Source organism: Ipomoea nil, unplaced genomic scaffold, assembly GCF_001879475.1.
Source record: "Ipomoea nil cultivar Tokyo-kokei standard unplaced genomic scaffold, Asagao_1.1 scaffold1993, whole genome shotgun sequence".
NCBI lineage: Eukaryota > Viridiplantae > Streptophyta > Magnoliopsida > Solanales > Convolvulaceae > Ipomoea > Ipomoea nil.
In genome coordinates, this window is record NW_017618421.1 from 2,128,986 (window position 1) to 2,149,122 (window position 20,137).

The 20,137-nt window shown below is 41.1% G+C and overlaps 1 protein-coding gene across 1 annotated transcript; it reads left to right on the forward strand.

Moving 5' to 3' along the window:
- Positions 1-16,331: 16,331 nt before the first annotated feature.
- Positions 16,332-17,083, forward strand: LOC109147361. The gene is made up of 2 exons (XM_019295020.1): positions 16,332-16,428; positions 16,608-17,083. The coding sequence occupies exons 1-2, from the start codon at positions 16,332-16,334 to the stop codon at positions 17,081-17,083; spliced, it is 573 nt and encodes a 190-aa protein (XP_019150565.1).
- Positions 17,084-20,137: the final 3,054 nt, after the last annotated feature.

The following is a 20,137-nucleotide window of genomic DNA, read 5'->3' on the forward strand; positions in this document are numbered from 1 at the left end:
AATTTTTCTCCAATTGTTTGACAAACAACATCACTGGATTCGGCTACTTTGGCAAATAAGGATGAAAATATGCCATCATCTTGATCATTCATCTACACAAAGTTTTGAGGGGATCCGAATGGACTTCTATTCGGATCTGTGAGAACAACTGTATCAATAATTTGCATCCCTTCTTCTTCAGGTGATTCGGCTTCTTGATTGAGATCACCAACTTGTTCTTCTAGGACTTCTGTTCTCGTGTAATTGTCTGCAAATAATTCTTCATTTTCTAGAACAGGGTCCATGGTAGGCATGGTAGACTCGGTATGGTGTACCGGCAATACACTGGATAAATCCTCTGTGATTTGCAGTCTACTCTCAGTAGCAACTTCTACTGCAATTTCCACTGGTATATCTCTTCTTCTTTCTTCTGACACTTGTTCTCTTATTTCTTCTCGTACTGACACTTCTCCTCTTAATTCTTTTCTTCTCTTATCCCTTTTGTAGCCATAATATATAATTTTTTTAATTCCTTTTTATTTTATTTTTATTCATATATTTTTGTGTATCTTTTTGGCTACGAAACTTTTGATCTTTTTATATACGTAGGGATTTTTCATTTTGTAGGAGAGAGAGAGACAGAGAGAAAATAGAGATAGATAAAACCAGTAGCAAGAACAACCATAAAAATTTATTTATCTCCTTCTTACAGAGAAGGAGAGAGAGAGAGAGATAGCATAACATTTCTTCAACAAGCAGAGAAGCCAGTACTCATGCAGTCTTCTGAGTCATAACCTCCTGGTGGTGAAGGAGCATATCCCGGTCCTGAGTCACCACTGGACTCACTTTCCTCGAACATCGATCCGTTGGAGCTTGAAGATGAATAGGTTTGATTAAAAAACCTAGTAAAGTCCACTCGATGACGGATGAACGGGTTGAGTGGCATCTGCTGAGGAGGCGGTGGAGGAGCAGGGATTTCTTGTGGCAGTGGTGCAAGAACTGGCAGACTTGGTGGAAACTTCGAAAGAGGCTCTGGTGGAGGTGGAGGTTGATAGAGCCCATCGAAACCGAAACCGGGAGGAGGTAAAACCGGTCCAAAAGTCAGTTGTTTTAAATAGTGGAGATATTCTGAATTGCTCATATTCAGAATCTCAGCATACATATCCGGTTGAACAACTGGTGAGAATTTAATGAATGGAGGCTCAGACCCTTCCATCTTGTCTTGTTCTGCCAAGGAGTTCTTGTCACCATCTTCTTCATATATGAACCCAAGTTCACGCGGTGGTGATTCTGCAACTGCTTGAATTTGTGGCGACTCCTTTTCTTGCTCCCTTTCATCAGATATTAACACCAGAGGGTTGCTTGGTGTTTCTCCTGCCATTTTTCGTCCGTCCGTGCGTGTTGCCCTTCGGGGTTGTTTGAGAACTTTCTCCCAGGTTCTCTGACTTTGCTTCCTTATCTCGTTTTCCTGAGACTCGCTGGACACCATCTGGCACCTGCAAAAATTCAAACAACAAAATCTTCCACAACAGGTATGTCTCGGCTGTCTCCCAATATATAGGGCGGTCAGGAGTGTAATCGGTTCACTTGCCGATGGAGAGTTAATTCTTCTTGCCGTCGTTTAGAGTTTACGGATGTGATGGATAGCGGCAAGACTTCTCATTGGTTAAGATGGCGGTGGATGGGAAGAGATTTGATGGGCAACGGTTTAGAGGGGAGAGTTTAATGAGGGGTTAGGTTTTAATTTCTCTGTGGGAGACGATTGATATTATTAAGCTGAGAGAAGGTATGGGGTGCCGATTTGAGAGAGAGAGAATATCAGTTTGGAAAGATTTGATCTAGGAGAGGATTATGGGAGGAGGTTTAGGTTGGGTGGTGGTTTAGAAAGGGTAGGAGTTTATGGGTGGAGGTTTGATGCCCAATTAAACTCTAATTATCCTCCTTTATCTCCTGATTTCCTTCTCAAATTCGTGTACCACAAACATAATAACACTCAAACATCTCGTTAGTAGCAAAAATTACTCCACAAATAATTAATCACACATACCAATTATATTAAACTCATACACGGTAATTTCCAATCAAAAATTAAACACATTTTGGAAATTAACAAAATTAACACACATATTCCTAAATTATAATTAGAAACAACTTTATATAAAAAGCACATTAAACAGATTCCAAAATATTTTAGAAACTAACAAAAAAATATTAACTTCTAGATTTCTAAAACATTTTATAGCAAATTATATCACATATACTGCATATACACGAAACACATATACAATTAACACTTTAAATCACATTTTGCACATAACACATATATATTATTAAACAAACACGGTAAATCATTTTTAGAGCAAGTTGTTCATGCAAACAAGTTAGTTAATTTACAGAAACATGAACACATACTCAAAAACTGATTAACACATTAAAACATGCAATTTTAAACAACTTATCAAATAAATCACGAATTGCATATTTTATCAAATTAATTTGCATGGCATATGATCTCACGTTAAATAATACATGCAAATACACAAATAAGATCCTAACACATATTGCAATTTTATCACATAAAAATTTTGAGTAAAAACATGCATATAAACACATAAAACAATTTATTCATATAAAACAATTTATTTTGAGCACAAGTATCAATTTAAATAGAGAGATTAAGTCCAGTGATACTTAGCTCATTTCGATCATTCCCAACTCGTGCCTTAAGGTAGAAAATCTCGTTTCGCATAAAGGCTTCGTGAGAATATCAGCAACTTGGTTTTCCGTAGGGATATATTCGATCTTCAGATTTTTCTTTTCAACGTGATCCCTTATGAAGTGATGTCGAATGTCGATATGTTTGGTTCTTGAGTGAAGCACCGGATTGTGAGTGATAGCGATTGCACTAGTATTATCACAATAAATACTAACGTCATCACAATTAACTCCGTAATCCTTCAATTGTTGCTTCATCCACAAAATTTGCGCACAACAACTTCCTGCAGCAATATATTCGGCCTCGGCGGTACTAGTTGCGATGGAATTTTGCTTTTTGCTGAACCAAGAAACAAGCCTTCCCCCCAAGAACTGACATGTCCCGGAAGTGCTTTTTCTGTCTATTTTACAACCTGCAAAATCCGCATCTGAAAAACCCGTTAGAGTAAAATCTGTACCTTTTGGATACCACAATCCAACATTAATTGTGCCTTTCAGATATCGTATGATCTTCTTTGTTGCGGCGAAGTGGCTTTCTTTTGGATTTGCTTGAAATCTTGCACACACTCCCACAACATAAGAAATGTCCGGCCTGCTTGTAGTAAGATATAGAAGAGAACCAATCATTCCTCTATATTTTTTTTGATCGACATTCTTTCCATCTTCATCTTTGTCTAGCCTTATTGATGTGCTCATTGGAATTTTGATCGATGATTTTCCATCAAGGCCAAACTTCTTTATCAAGTCGCGGGTATACTTTGCTTGATTGATGAATACTCCTTCTTTCAGTTGTTTGACTTGTAAGCCCAAGAAGTAATTCAATTCTCCCATCATGCTCATTTCGAATTTATTCTGCATAAACTTCGAAAATTTCTCACACAAAGAATTGTTAGTGCTTCCAAAAATAATATCATCAACATATATTTGCACTAATAAAATATGATCACCATCTTGAATTCTAAATAGAGTTTTGTCAACAAGGCCTTTGGTGAATCCACAACTTATTAAGAACATTGACAAAGTATCATACCAAGCTCCAGGTGCTTGTTTTAACCCATACAATGTCTTTTTAAGTTTGTAGACTTTATCACCATCGTCTTTTACCTCAAAACCTAGGGGTTGTTCGACATAAACTTCTTCTTCGAGTAGACCATTCAAGAATGCGCTTTTCTCGTCCATTTGATAAACGGTGAAATCTTTGTGTGCGGCGTAGGCTAGGAAAATTCTGATTGCTTCAAGTCGGGCCACCGGTGCAAAAGTTTCATCAAAATCTATTCCTTCTTCTTGAGAGTATCCTTTTGCAACGAGCCTTGCTTTATTCCTAACAATCACGCCTTCTTCGTTTGCTTTGTTCCGGAGGACCCATTTGGTTCCTACAACATTGTGGTTCGCCGGTCTTGGAACAAGTTCCCAAAGATAATTTCTTTTGAATTGATCGAGCTCCTCTTGCATAGCATTTATCCAATCCGGATCATTGAGAGCTTCGTCAATTTCTTTTGGTTCAAACTGAGATAGATAACACGTGAACAATGCTTCCATGGTAGATGATCTTGTTTTCACGCCTTCATGGATATTCCCAATAATTAATTCTGGAGGGTGATTTTTGAGCCATCTTAAATCTGGTTCAAATGGGTGCATGGTACTGGGTGGATCCATTTGTTGTGTACTGGGAGAGTTGGTTCGAATTTCCACATTTAATTCATTTTGTAATTGACCACCAACTTCACCAGTAACTTGATCACTAATTGGATCACCAACTTGTACTGCATCCTCATTCTCACGTGAGGCATCACTCCCAAAATTATTATTAAAAGAATTTTCAACTTCTTCTAGATGAGGGATGGGATTTTCTAGAGAATTAATTTCCAACTCATCCATTCCCTGCAAAACATCATCTTCACACGTATCATTAGTATCACAAAAATCAATATGACACTTGTTACCATTTTGTGCAATTTCTTCGTCCAGTGCATCATTCTTAATCTGTGATTTTTCATCAAATACCACGTGTATGGATTCTTCAACCACCATTGATCTTTTATTCAAAACTCTGAATGCCTTGCTGGTAGCTGAATATCCTAGAAAAATTCCTTCATCTGCACGCTCATCAAAAGCTTTTAGATGCAATTTATCATTAATATGAATAAAACATTTGCATCCAAAAATATGAAAATAACCAATATTTGGTTTTCTCCCTTTATATAGCTCGTATGGCTTCTTCTTGTACTGCTTATGGATCATGCTTCGATTTTGCGTGTAACAAGCAGTGTTGATAGCTTCCGCCCAATATCGTTTCGGGAGACCGGCAGCACTAATCATCACTCGTGCGGCTTCTTTGAGCGTCCGGTTTCTTCTTTCGGCAACACCGTTTTGTTGCGGTGTTCTTGCGGCAGATAATTGATGAGAAATTCCATGTGAATTGCAAAAGCTTGTATAACTCCATTCACGAACTCGGTTCCGCGATCCGTTCGTATTTTTGATATTTGCAATTCTTTCTCATTTTGTAGTTGCTTCAACAGCTTCGGTAGAACTTGCTCAACTTCATTTTTCTTCTTGAGAAATATGGTCCAAGTGTACCTGGAAAAATCATCAACAACAACGAGAGTATATTTCTTACCACTTACACTTATTGGATCAACCGGTCCAAATAAGTCCATATGTAGTAAGCTTAGCGGTCTTGACGTTGACTCGTGTGTCTTTGATCTGAAAGATGATTTGATTTGCTTTCCGCGTTGACATGCATCACACACTTGGTCCTTCTTGAAGATAATATCTGGCAAGCCTTCTACTAGATTCTTCTTTGCAAGCTGATTGATAGTCTTGAAGTTTAAATGGTTGAGCTTTCTGTGCCATTCCCAATTAGCTTCATTTGAATTTCTGGCCATTAAGCACACAGAATCTTTGCTTGTGCTCCAATCAACAACATACATATTCTTTCGCCGTTTTCCAGATAAAATAATCTCATTTGTGAGTTCATTTTTGATTAGGCAATTATCTTTAGAAAATTCTACAAGATAGCCTTTATCACAAAATTGACTAGTGCTCAACAAATTAAATTTCAATCCTTCAACGAAAGAAACATCTTCAATTTTCAAGCATTTTTTCTTGATCGTGCCAACTCCTTTTGTAATTCCATAATTTTGATTTCCTCCGAATATAACTTTTGGTCCATCGATTTCTTTGAAATTCACTAGATATGATTTATTTCTAGTCATGTGGCATGAGCAACCACTATCGATGTACCAAACATCCTGCAAAAAAGATTAATTAACTTTAGGTACCCATACTTGCTTGGGTCCTTTACTGTTAGTGATTTTTGGTAACCAAACCCACCTTGATCTTATTGAATTAAGATGAGGCGATTTGTAACCATTAGAGACACGATAATCATAACTCACATTAGAAAATATTTTTGGCGCCGGGTTTTGAAAATTATTTTTATATTTTGGCACCTGGGAAGAGAATGGTTGCTTTGGTCTATAAAAAGTATTACATCTATTGCACAACCAATCTTTTTGAGTGGATTGAAATTTCCCAACTTTATTTCTAGAAAAGCTTCCATCTTTTCTATGAAATCTTTTTGCACTTGACTCTTTGGCATATCTTTGCTTGATGAATTTTTGTTGTTTTGCCGTATCATAGAATTGTTTTGGCCTTTCAACATTCAATTTTGCTTTTGTTTGATAGCCAAGTCCTTGTCTCATCGTGCTATTCTGACTTTTAACAAATTTTACCACTTGAACTTTATTATTTAAAGTAGTAGTAGAATTAGTCAGATTTTGAGGGGTTTGAGAACATGTGGAGTCATAACCAATTCCGGTTTTATCTCCTGATGGCTTTTGCATGCTCACCATTTTATCTATAATTTTAGACGAATTAGTGAACGTAGCAATAGTAGCTCTAAGATTATGTTCTCTAACCTCTCTAGCTTTACACTCTTCTTGAAGATGAATATTTTCATTCTTCAATTTACTCACTTCAAGTAAAGCATCTTGCAATTTTTTATTCATTTCTTCTTTTTCAAGAATTAGAATATTATTGGGCTCCTTGAGTTGAGGATGAGTGAGCATAATCTCTTGACATTCTCGCATTAGATTGTCAATAGATTCACGAGAAAAAAAAGAATTAACAGAATTGAAAGAATTAGATGTTACGTCTTCTTCCTCTGCGTCAATAGCCATAAGACAATCTTCACTTGTACTCAACTCAATTGACTTGCATATTAGCGCCGTATCATCATCTGAATATGAACTTTCATCGCTTGATGATGAATCCTCCGAATCATCATTTTCGTTTGGTTCGTTGCTAACGAGAGCTTTTCTTTTGTCGCGCTTGAACCTTTTGCTTTCGGATTTGTTCGGCGTAGATTCAACATTTTTGCCTTGATACTTGCTAACGATCGGATATGGACAATTTATTTTAAAATGTCCGGGTTTGCGGCAATTGTAGCACAAATCCTCATTTTCTTCGACTTTTTCTTCTTGTGTTATACGAGAGATGAATTTTCCACGAGCAGAATTTTTGTTGTCTCCTTTTCGCATAAACCTTCTAAACTTTTTGACAAAAAGAGCAAATTGTTCGTCAGTCATAAAATCAACATTATTTTCTACTGACCTGGAGGTTGACGGTTGTTCGGCCATTAGAGCAGCATTTCGAGCTTCATGTACATCATCATCTTTCGCCTTCATTTCGAACTCATATGCCTTTAGATCACTAAATAATTTGTCTGTAGACAACATTCTTAGATCTCGGTGATCGCGCATAGCCGTAACCTTCATATCCCATGCAGATGGTAAGCCTCGTAGAATTTTGAGATTAATTTCTTTTTGGCTAATATTTTTGCCAAGATCACTAATCTCTTCAAGAACTTTGATCATTCGAGCTTCTATGTCTGCAACACTTTCATTTGAGAGCATTTTGAAATCTTCAAACTTCTTCATGGCGATTGTGAGCTTATTGTCTTTTTCTTGTTCATCTCCTTCGCCAATCTTGATGAGAGTTTCCCATATTTCTTTGGCAGTGGCACACTTTCGGATCTTCGGAAATATTGTATCATCAACGGCTTTGAATAGAATATCATTGGCAATATTGTCAAGATTATTCCGCGTTCTATCGTCCGATGTCCATTCTGGTTTTGGCTTTTGTACGTACTGTGGAGCATCCGGGGATAGGACAAACGCCGTATTGACTTTTAATATTTCGATAGGGCCAGTGGAAATAACTTCCCACATTTCATCGTGTAAAGCCGATAAGTGTACCTACATACGAACTTTTCAATCATCAAATTTATCAAGTGAGAATAATAGATTTTGAGCTAAATCTTTCTTCATCATCATCACGAGAGATATGAAAGATTAATCCAATTCACACACTTTCCTAGCAGTAAAAAACAGTTAACCCAGTTAGGCAACGTGTTTTAATACCAAAGGTTGGTACAAACTGACTCAAAATAGGCTACAGGCTCTGATACCAATTGTTGGTCCCAAAAGAGGTAAGGTGAAAGTCTAGAGGGGGGGGGAGGGGGGGGGGGGGGAGGGTGAATAGACTTTCAAACTTTTTCGCACAGCACAACAATTGCTAAGCCAAAGATAAACCAAAACTCTTAACTAGATTGTTAGAGTATGGTGCACAGCGGAAATAAATAAACATAAAGTGTGTGTGAGATTGTGTGAGCAGTATATCTCGTGTAGAGCGAATATGTAAAGAGCAGTAAGTAAAGAAAGCAGTAAAGAACACAAGACAATTATAGTGGTTCGCGAGGTGGTGTAATCCTCCTACTCCACTTGCTCTTATCTCCAAGAGCAATTCACTATATCTACCACTTCTTGGTTCCAAGATACAATGAATTTCCATGATCTAGTGCTTTGATCACAAAGCCCGCACTAATCACGCCCAGTGACACCACACTGCTGCTTCGGGTTTCATGTCGCCGCGCTACTATCCCAGGATTTCACGACTCCGCGTTACTTTCCCCCCGTCTTCCACACTCCGGTAGAAACGTATCCCGTGATCTAGTGCTTTGATCACCAAGCCCGCACTAATCACGCCCAGTGCCTCCGACACTGCTGCTTCGGATCTCACAGCTCCGTGTGACAATCCAGGATTTCACAGCTCCGTGCTACTTTCCTTCCTTCTCTTGTTTTGCTCCAAAATAAGTGTTGTCTTGCTTCCAACTTCTGAGACTCTGTAGATGATCTTCAATGATGCGCAGGTCTCTTTGATGAAGATAAACACTCTGGAAAGATTTCTCTTGATAGCTCTGAGTGTTTTCTCTCTTTGAATTTATCAAGTAAAACACTTGATATTTTTGCTCTGCTTTGCTCTGTTTAAGAACTCTCAGAATATTTTCTTTGAAGCTCTCTGAGTTCTTTTTCTTTTCTCACTTCTCACTTGAAGATTTTTGGTATGCTCTGTACTAAATGAGATTTTTGCTCTATGCTCTTTCAAGCTTAATTGCTCTATTCGATCTCCTTGAAGAGTTTCGAATTTTCTGCTCTCTTGTTCGTGAGTTCCCCTTTAACTGCTCTATCTTCAAGTCTTCATATCTTCATCATTTTATAGCTGGTGATGAGAATCTGTCCGTTGGAAAGAAACGCTCTCATTTTTGAAATCTTGTATCTTTTTGTTAGAGATCTTATCTTATCTTCTGCAAGGATGTCAGAAAGGATAAGCTAGCCGTTGTTAGAGCTTCATCTCCATGTAAATGGGTTCCCAAACTTCATATGATATTTCCTCTGGTTTTACGTTGAGTGGGAATATCTGGGTGTATAACGGCTTCTCTGATTAGCTCTGAAGTGGTTCTTGTATCTTTGGGATTTAAAAATATTCATCAATTTAATCCCATACTAGTTAAAACTAGTATTTTTCCTAGTGAAAATATTTTCACTGTAAGTTCATCTTCATCTTCTTCATTCTCACGTCTGGGTGTTCTCAGACTTCAAACTGGCTTTGAACTTCCACCCACTTCAAACTGGCTTTGAACTTCCACCCAATTTGAATTTCTCCTTTGTAATTGACACCCAATTTCAATTGGCTTGTAATTGGCACCCAATTTGAATTTCTCCATTGTAATTGGCTCCCAATTGACTTTGACTTGCAATTGGCTCCCAAATTGCTCCTGGTGCTTTCAATTGCTTCCCAATTTGAATTGTTGACTTTGACTTCGAAATTGGCTCCCAGACTTCTCCTGGTATTGAATTTCATCTCAATTCAATTTGACTTTGACTTGCAATTGGCTCCCAAATTGCTCCTGGTGCTTTCAATTGCTTCCCAATTTGAATTGTTGACTTTGACTTCGAAATTGGCTCCCAGACTTCTCCTGGTATTGAATATCATCTCAATTCAATTTGATCTCCATGTCTTCTTTGAATCGGTCCCCAACTTTGAAATTGCATCCCAATTTGAATTGTTGACTTTGACTTCGAAATTGGCTCCCAGACTTCTCTTCGCCCAACTTTGAAATTGCATCCCATACTACAACCTCAATTGGCTCCCAGACTTCTCTTCGCCCAACTTTGAAATTGCATCCCATACTACAACCTCAATTGGCTCCCAATTTCAATTCTACATTGGCTCCTCAATTGGCTCCCAATTTCAATTCTACATTGGCTCCCTGGCTCTTTTACATTGGCTCCCTGGCTCCCAGACTTCTCTTCATTGAATCGGTCCCCAACTTTGAAACTACAACCTCAATTGGTTCCCAGACTTCTCTTCGCCCAACTTTGAAATTGCATCCCATACTACATCGCCCAACTTTGAAATTGCATCCCATACTACAACCTCAATTGGCTCCCAATTTCAATTCTACATTGGCTCCCTGGCTCCCAGACTTCTCTTCTTTGAATCGGTCCCCAACTTTGAAACTACAACCTCAATTGGCTCCCAGACTATGAAATCGGCTCCCTAGTGCATTGCTATGAAATCGGCTCCCTAGTGCATTGCTATGAAATCGGCTCCCTAGTGCATTTGCTCCCAGACTTCTCTTCTTTGAATCGGTCCCCAACTTTGAAACTACAACCTCAATTGGCTCCCAGACTATGAAATCGGCTCCCTAGTGCATTGCTATGAAATCGGCTCCCTAGTGCATTTGCTTGGCTCCGATTGCTATGAAATCGGCTCCGAGCTTTCAATTTCTCTGAAACATTGCTATGAAATCGGCTCCTAGCTTTCAATTTCTCTGAAACTGGCTCCCAATTTCAATTGCATTTCAATTGCAATGAAATCGGCTCCCAATTTCAATTGCATTTCAATCGGCTCCCAAGTGCAATTGCATCTCAATTGCCACCCAAGTGGCCCAACTCCATCAGATTAATTTAATTTGGCTTCTCAAATTTTACCTTGTAAAATTGTTGATGGTGAGTTTTGAACTTGAGCCATTTCGCATAATATATCAAGCATCATCCACTTCGTCTATACAGCTTTTGATTAAATCTCCAATCACATTTGATGTACTCCTTTCTTTTCATGGATGCTTGATCTCCAAGTCAATTTCATGCATTCTTCCAATATTAATTTTCTTCATGAAAATTCTTCTGGGATATCTTCTTTGAGTAGCATTAATGAGGATTTGATCATTGAATATTATTGAATCTGAATACAACTGAGTCTGTACAAGTGATAATATAGAGAGTAGATAAAGAGTCCTCACGAACAACTAATATAAGAGTCCTAATACTCCCCCTCAAACTTAAGACGGAGCAGCTGCAACATTGAGTTTGTCCCGTAGAAAAGAAAATCGAGTTGACGGAAGAGCCTTGGTGAAAACATCTGCCAGTTGATCCTTCGTAGAAATAAAGTGAACCTGAATCTCCTTCTTGGCAACCTTGTCACGGACGAAGTGATAATCAATCTCCACATGCTTCGTTCGAGCATGAAACACCGGGTTTGAACAGAGGTAGGTGGCACCCAAGTTGTCACACCACAGAGTTGGCGCAGAAGCCGGCAGAAAACCAATCTCTTTAAGTAACGAAACAAGCCATGTAACCTCAGCCGAGACATCAGCTAAGGCCTTGTATTCAGCCTCAGTAGACGAACGCGCCACCGTGCGTTGCTTCCTGCACGACCAGGAAACCAGATTGCTGCCCACATAGACTGCAAAGCCACTGGTAGACTTTCTATCGTCCGGATTGCCAGCCCAATCCGAGTCAGAAAAAGCATGAACAGCAGAAGACAGAGACCTGCGAATACGAAGACCAAGACCAAGAGTGCCCTTAACATACCGTAACACCCGCTTCATCAGACTCCAATCAGTCGTGGTAGGAGACTGCATGTGCTGACAGAGCCTATTGACTGCATAAGATAAATCAGGCCGAGTCACAGTCAAGTACTGCAGGGCACCCGTAATGCTGCGATAATGAGTAGGGTCGGCATAAGGAGTAGTGTCAGCATCATCAGACCGAACAACCGAAACTGGGGTAGAAACCGGCTTGCAATCCACCATGCCGGCCCTCTTAAGAATGTCCTGAAGATAACGCCTCTGGGAGAGTAGAATACCATCCGAGAGAGACACAGTCTCAATGCCAAGAAAAAACGACGGAGCCCCCATATCCCGAATCTTGAACTCCGCAGCCAGCTTGGCCACAATACCTGAAACCCGCTGTGGATCTAAGCCCATGACCAGAATGTCATCGACATACACCAAAAAATACAACTGCACAGCACCATCAGAATAGATAAATAACGACACATCAGTTTTAGAAGGAACAAAACCAACTGAACAAAGAAAATCGTGGAACCGAGTGAACCAAGCACGAGGGGCCTGCTTCAAACCATAAAGAGAACGTTGCAGAAAGCACACATGATCCGGTTTGGATTTGTCCTCGTAACCAGGCGGCTGACGCATGTACACCGTCTCAGCTAGAGAACCATTCAGAAACGCATTGTGAACATCCAATTGCCGAATGGACCACCCACGGGAATAAGCTAAGGAAAGCAAAAGCCGAATAGTGGTAGGCTTAACAACCGGACTGAATGTCTCAAAAAAGTCTTTCCCGGCAACCTGATTAAAACCCTTAGCCACCAGCCGGGCCTTGTGGCGTTCAACAGATCCATCCGCATTACGCTTGACCCGAAATACCCACTTACACCCCACAACATTCATACCCGGAGTGTAAGGAACAAGACGCCATGTATGGTTTTGTAGCAAAGCGTTAAACTCCACATCCATGGCCTCACGCCACTCTGGATGGCGCACAGCCTGTGAATAACATGTGGGCTCAAGATCATCAGCAGCAGTGAACAAAGCAACATGATCCTTAGGGCCCATACTCCGTGTACCCATCACATGAGACCGCGGCCCAACAACCTTGGCACCACGACCCCGACGTGGCCGACCACGACGAGCAACCTGTCCACAGTCAGATACTGTCCGCTCACTAGAATCCGAATCCTGAACCACGGGGATAGAAACCGGCTGCTCTTCCCTAGCAGGCAGAACCGGCGCAGGAACAGCAACAACGGGGGCAACACCCCACGGAACAGCCCGAGGCTTAGCAACAACCTGTGTAGAAACACCACTAACAAATGGAAAAACAGCCTCATCGAATCGCACATGGCGACAGATAAAGACTTTATTAGTGACAGTATCTAGACAACGATAGCCACGGAAAGAGTCAGGATAGCCCAAGAAAATACACGGAGACGAACGATACTGCAATTTATTACGATTATATGGACGCAGTAGAGGAAAACAAAGACAACCAAACACACGCAAAAAGGAGTAAGACGGAGGGGACCGATGCAGACGGTAATGAGGAGACTCATTGTCTAAAACCCGAGTAGGCATCTTATTAATTAAATAGACTACCGTTTCAAACGCAAAATCCCAATAACGAGAGGGAACTGAAGCCTGAGCCATTAAGGCCAACCCCGTCTCCACTATATGCCTATGGCGACGCTCAACCCGACCATTTTGTTCATGTGTATACGCACAGGACTGCCTGTGACGAATACCAAGAGACACAAACGTAGAGTGGAGCTTTTTGTACTCTCCCCCTAAATCAGATTGAATAGCAATTATTTTATGGGAGAATGAACGCTCAACAAGAGAGCGAAAACGCTCAAAAATAGCATAGATATCGGTTTTCGCACGCATAGGATAAAACCAAACAAAACGCGTAAAGTCATCTACAAACAAAACAAAATAACGAAAACCATTAACAGAGGTAATTGGCGCAGGGCCCCAAATATCAGTATAAACGAGTTCTAATACACGAGTACTAGAAGTAGCAACACGAGGTAATGGAAAACGGGAAGATTTCCCTAACTGACAAGACGAACAAACATTCGACAATTCACTAGAATTAAATTGACTAACACCAGACAACTGTAAAATTTGACGCAGAACTCGTGTATGTGGATGACCAAGCCGCTGGTGCCAAGTAGAAGACGAGACACGCGCAGCAACATTAGCAGACGGACTACGACAGGAAACAGGCCAAGTATATAAACCGCCCGACGTGCCCCCCTTAAAAAACACCTCCTTGGTCAAGAGATCCTTCACAAGAAAATACTCAGAATGAAACTCAAAAAAGACACGATTATCCCTAGCAAAACGCTGAACAGAAAGTAAAGAGGACGACAGGCCAGGGACATGCAAGACATCATTTAAACGAAAAAGCTTACGAGAAGAGGCTATCGAAGCAGTACCAACACTAAGTATAGTCATACCTGTACCATTGCCAACCCGTAGAGTGTCAGAACCATCATAGCCAGCAGCGGAAGTCAACACCAAGGAGTCAGGTGTAGCATGGTTCGTGGCACCCGTGTCAGGAAACCACTGATGAGAATCAACCGAGCCACCCACATCTCCGGAATAAGTCATGTGAACCTGGGAACCGGGTGACTCAGAATACCTGCGGTAGCAAGTCAACGCGGAATGCCCTTGCTTATCACAAATCTGACACCGCACATCGGACCGACCCCGGCCCCGGCCTCGGCCTCCTCGGCCTCGGCCACCACCTGAGCCACCGCGACCCGAGCCACCACCGCCCGAGCCACCACTGCCCGAGACGCCACTGCCCGAACCACCACGATTCTGGCCGCCATGCATGCGACCGCCACCACGGCCGCGACTCACGGCCATAGCTGCCGGCGATCCAACACCACCGCCGCCGGCTGCACAAATCCATTCCTGCGAAGTAAGGTAGTCCGACAGCTCGGACAACGTCACCGGAGAGCCACGCGTCAAGGGTGCAACGAGTGGACGAAGCTCCGGCCGCAACCCGCGAAAAACATATATATTCTGATCATCCAGCGTGATCGGGCGGCCGGCAAGCGCCAAGTCTTCTACAAGCATCCGTGCTCGACCGAGATAGTCCGAGACAGAAGACTCCCCCTGAGTGAGGGCTTGCAACTTGCCAAGAAGCCGCAGGGCTCGAGACCTTGGCGCCGATCCGAGTTCTTGCTCGATGGCCAACCACAAGGCACGGGAAGTGGTTCGACCAACAGCCATGTGCATCATCTCATCGGACAGCGACGAAATTAAAAGAGACAAGATGGCCTTGTCTTGCCGACGCCACTCCGAAGCCGAACCCGACGCTATGGCAATGCTGCTATCCGCCGTGGATTCCACCGGCGCTGCACCGGTCGGACAGGCGTGCGTACCATCCACATAACCAAGGAGACCCTGCCCCTCCAAGAACGGAAGCATCTGAGTCCTCCAAAATAAATAATTGTGAACGGTAAGCTTAAGCGAGACGAAGTGATGCGCCGAAGATAGACTCGAAACCGGGTGGGGATGAACGGGAGCAACCTCGGACACAGTCCGTTCAGTAGATTCGCGAACAGAACCGTCATTGTTGTTTCCCATGGAAGAAACCTGGAAACTGATACCAGATGAGGATTTGATTATTGAATATTATTGAATCTGAATACAACTGAGTCTGTACAAGTGATAATATAGAGAGTAGATAAAGAGTCCTAACGAACAACTAATATAAGAGTCCTAATAGCATTGACGTGATTTATTGTATCATTCATCTTCTTCTTCAATTTGTCATTTTCTCCAGACAAATTCTTGATTTTAGGCTTTATATCTTCTTCTTCTATTTTCATGCATATTCCTCTGTTTTTCTCTTTTCCAACTTAAATAATTTCCCGATCATGGTCTAAGACTCTACTAGACCTAGAAATAAAATTGGGGGATCTACAAATACAAATTTGGCATATCAAAACCATTACACTTTATTCCTAACACCTTGTAATGGTTTTGGCATGTGTGCCTTTGATAGACTTTAGACTTATTGTTGTTGACCTTGTTCTTGGATAGACAGATTATGTTGATGTGGTTTACGCCTGTGCGTTCACCGTTGTGTGAACGTGGCATAACACTCTATGTTTTCCATCTATTTCATGTTTAAGTCTTCCGCTGTGTATGCTTTTATGGTTAGAATTATCTACGTGTTTAAGGTTTAAATTGGTATGGAAATCGGGGGTGTTACAGTTGGTATCAGAGCCTAGGATGATAGAGTCTAGACTTCTAAGTGGCTAAGTGTGGTTTGAGACCTTAAAGTGACCATAAGAATCTAAGTGTTTAGGCTTAGGATTCTTAGGACGCGCGGTGAGCTGTGTGTTGTATATAGTTGTTTGCTTGCCTGTTGTTTTGTTGGTAACAATGTTATTGTTGTAAAAGCTTTGCGATGCCTCCTCGTCAACGTGCACGTACGCCGGAGACCCCGACGAACGAACAGCTTGCCCAGAATCTACATCAGCTCACACAGACTATGCAGACCCTCAGTGAGGCGTTGTTGCACAACAACCATCCTGTGCCACCTCCGCAGCCGACCGGACAGAGAGATTTAGGGCGTCTGGTGTAGGGCCATCGACCTCCGACGTTTGCGGGCGAAGAAAATTCCGTTGCCTAGAAGAATGGTTGAGGACGTTTGACAAGATCTTTTCGGTTGTTGGTTGTCCAGAGGAGCGGAGAGTAAAGCTTGCAACGTTCTACTTCAGCCACGAGGCCGACTTGTGGTGGATACATGAGGGCCCAGCTTGTCTCGAGGAACCTGGCTTTGATTGGACTGCCCTGAAGGATCGGATGCGTGAACGGTTCTACCCAGCGCATGTTAGAGCTGCAATGTATGAGGAATTCCTACATCTTCAACAAGGTTCTTCATCAGTGGTTGAGTACCACAAGAGGTTCCTAGAGCTTGCACGCTTCGGCCGGATACTCGTCCCAACAGAGCTCGCCAAAGCTGAGAAGTTCGTAGCTGGCTTGAACTACGAGGCACGAAAGGCTCTAACCGTGAGTAGGCCGAGTTCTTTGAAGGAAGCATACTTGAGTGCTGCAAATTTGTATCGTGTTCAGCAGCTTCAACGTGGATCTTATGAGTTTGCAAGAAAGAGGACCGAGAGTGGAGGCTCTTCCAACCATGGAAAATATCGGTGTTAATGACGGTCCTGCCAAAGCTGTCGCGAGGTGCCCTTGCCGACGGCAAAGCGAAGAGTCTCCTCGGATAAAGAGGAGATGAGCATGGAGAGGATGGCTTTGTCTTGTCGGCGCCACGCGAGCTGCCGTGTCAGGAGATCGGAAACCACCGCAGGGGCGCTATCCGGTGATGCCGTCGGAAAGGGTGTAGAACCATCAATAAACCCTAGAAGCCCTTGGCCTTCAAGAAACGGAAGCATCTAAGTCCGCCAGAATAGATAATTCCGGGAGGTCAACTTTAACGAAACAAAGTGATGAGCCAATGAGAGGCTACCACTCGCAGGCATCGTAGGAATCTCGGTAACAGTCCGTTCAGAGGAACCAAGAACAGAGTCGTCATTAACACCTATATTTTCCATGGAAAAACCTAGCTGATACCATATGAAAATATATTTTCTGTATTCAATGATAATGTCTGAGAGTACAGGGAGCGAATATATAGAGATGCTAGATAGAATCCTAGTCTAATACGAATAATATAGTCCTAGTCTAATATGGATAATAGAGTCCTAATAATTATTAGGGAAAATTGTAAAAAATGCCCCTCTATAACATGCCAATTATCAATGTCAACCCTAAATTATGAGTGGTGTAAATGTTGCACATCAATTATCAAAACGGTGCACATATAGCCCCTCCCGTAACGAACATGTGGTTCCCCGTTAGTGTACGACACCATTAAGTCGGATTAAATATGTAATTTAGTTGTTTTTTCCCTCCCTCGATTCGAAGTACCAGCAATGGACAGCGGTGGCGAACCACAGGTCCGTTACGGGAGGGGCTATATGTGCACTATTTTGATAATTGAGGGGCAACATTTACACCATTCATAATTCAGGGGTGACATTGATTATTGGCATATTATAGAAGGGCATTTTTTACAATTTTCCCTAATTATTACATTCGATCTTTATTAACTTTTATAATTCGATCATATTTAGTGTCATACGTTTACTAATCTTATTGCATTTGATTCTTTAATACAATTTTCACTAAATTAACATTAGTTTTTAAGAAAATTCAGTAATTTTTACAATTTTAGTTTCTTCTTACTGTTAAAAAACTTTCATAATCGATAAAATAATAATTTGATAATTTTTTTGAATGAAAAATTTAACTTTTTTTTCTATATGATATTGTTTAGGCACATTCTATTAAAGTAGGAAGAGTATATTAAAATTGGAAAATTAGTATATTGTATTAAAAGCAATGTTGTAGAAGGTACTAGGCGCTAATCGGGCACTCGAAAGACGTCTAACGCCTAGAGCACTTAGGCGGCCGATCAATCCGAGTATATCGTTTTCACTTTTCCTACTCAAGGCAGGGAGTTGTTAGACTGTTATATTCCCCAAACTAGTCAATCACATACATGTTAGATGGTTAACTGAATACATGGCTAGAGGAATATCCAAAAGGAGTAACCGAGCATGCAAAAAAAAAGAAAAGAAAAAAAAAAAAAAAAAAAAAAAAAAAAAAAAAAACCCCACTCAGTCGAGTTGACCGCTAACTCAATTGAGTTGGATACCGACTTAATCGAGTTAGGCGCCTATGGCCCTATGGTGCTTAGTCAGGTGGTTGTAGTATAATTCTCAAACAAATAATTACTCAGAGTAACGAGTTATCGATCCACAGGGAAGTGGGGCGTATCAAGCACTAGCTACTAATCTATTCTTGTAATGCTAATCCTAACGAAAGACATGGATGGTTGATTAAAATAATTAAAGGAATGAAAACAAAGTATGCAGGTTTGAGAAAACAGTAGAAAGAGGATGAGATTCCTGAGATTCAAGTATTTAATCATTTAGTGCCAATCTAATGTGCAACATTAAATCTGGGTTTAAACAAGTGTGAGAATGCAACAAGAGAAAGAGTTACTCCCGTAATCTCTAACCTAAGTGAATATTCACTCCTCTGATATAAACACTCAATAATGAAAGAACAAGCATTCATAATAAATTCCTAACTAGTACCATCTCCCAATGTGCAATAATCAAGAATTACACTCCTGCAACCAATTTGCCATCTTCCAATGTGGAACAGTTAAGTGCAATTGTGTGTGTCCTAAATTATGCCTAATTCCCGTTATGACACAAATATAGCTATGAAACAAGTAATTACGGCCGTTAACTACTAGCATCAACAATATAAATCACAATTGCAACACAAGTTTAAAACCCAAACATCAATATATTAAGAATCTGATAAATACTCATATAGGTTCATAAACACTTTTTACCCAAGAATCTCTAAAGTAAATTAGCCAAGCATGGCTAATATGCAATACATAACAATAATATAGAGTTTACAAGAGTTCAAAGTAAGTAAAAGAATAGACCGAGTGATTCACTACTGGAAATTCTGGAAATTCTGGAATTTCCGACCACCTGAAAGTGATCTTAAATCAAGTCGAAAGCCTTGTTCCGACCACTTTTGGTATCCGGAAAAACCTTTGTTGCTATTTCTGACCACTTTTTGGTATTAATTTGATTCAAAATCACTTTCAGGTGGTCGGAAATTCTATAATTTCCAGTAGTGATTCTACCAAATCTCCTTGGCTTTTCTCCTTTCTTCTCAAGACAACTTGTAGCTCTCAATTTCTCTCTTTCTTGTCTCCAAAACTCTGCTTTCTCTCCCTAGGGTTGAGGGAAGGTGTCTTTTTACAGCGGGAACCAAGCACGGGGCAAAATAGGAAAATTCCCGCGAAAAATTGGAAATTGCTGAAAACCGGCCCAACAGCCCGCTCGACGCATCGAGCTTGGGCGCCGGAAATTCTGATGCGTTCTGTCCATTCTCGACGTGCGCCAAGCCTTGCTGCTCTCGGCCAGAATGGCTACTAGAAAAATGGACGCGTCAAGCCTTGGGCTCTACGTGTCGAATTCCCTGAGTGCACGCCCTTCAATCCATTTTGGCTCCAAACTCATCCTAGAGCATTCATTGCTTTTGAACTTGACCTACAATGGTTCCAAAACACTAACAAACACCGTAAACCATTCAAAACAAGTGTAAACCATATCTAAA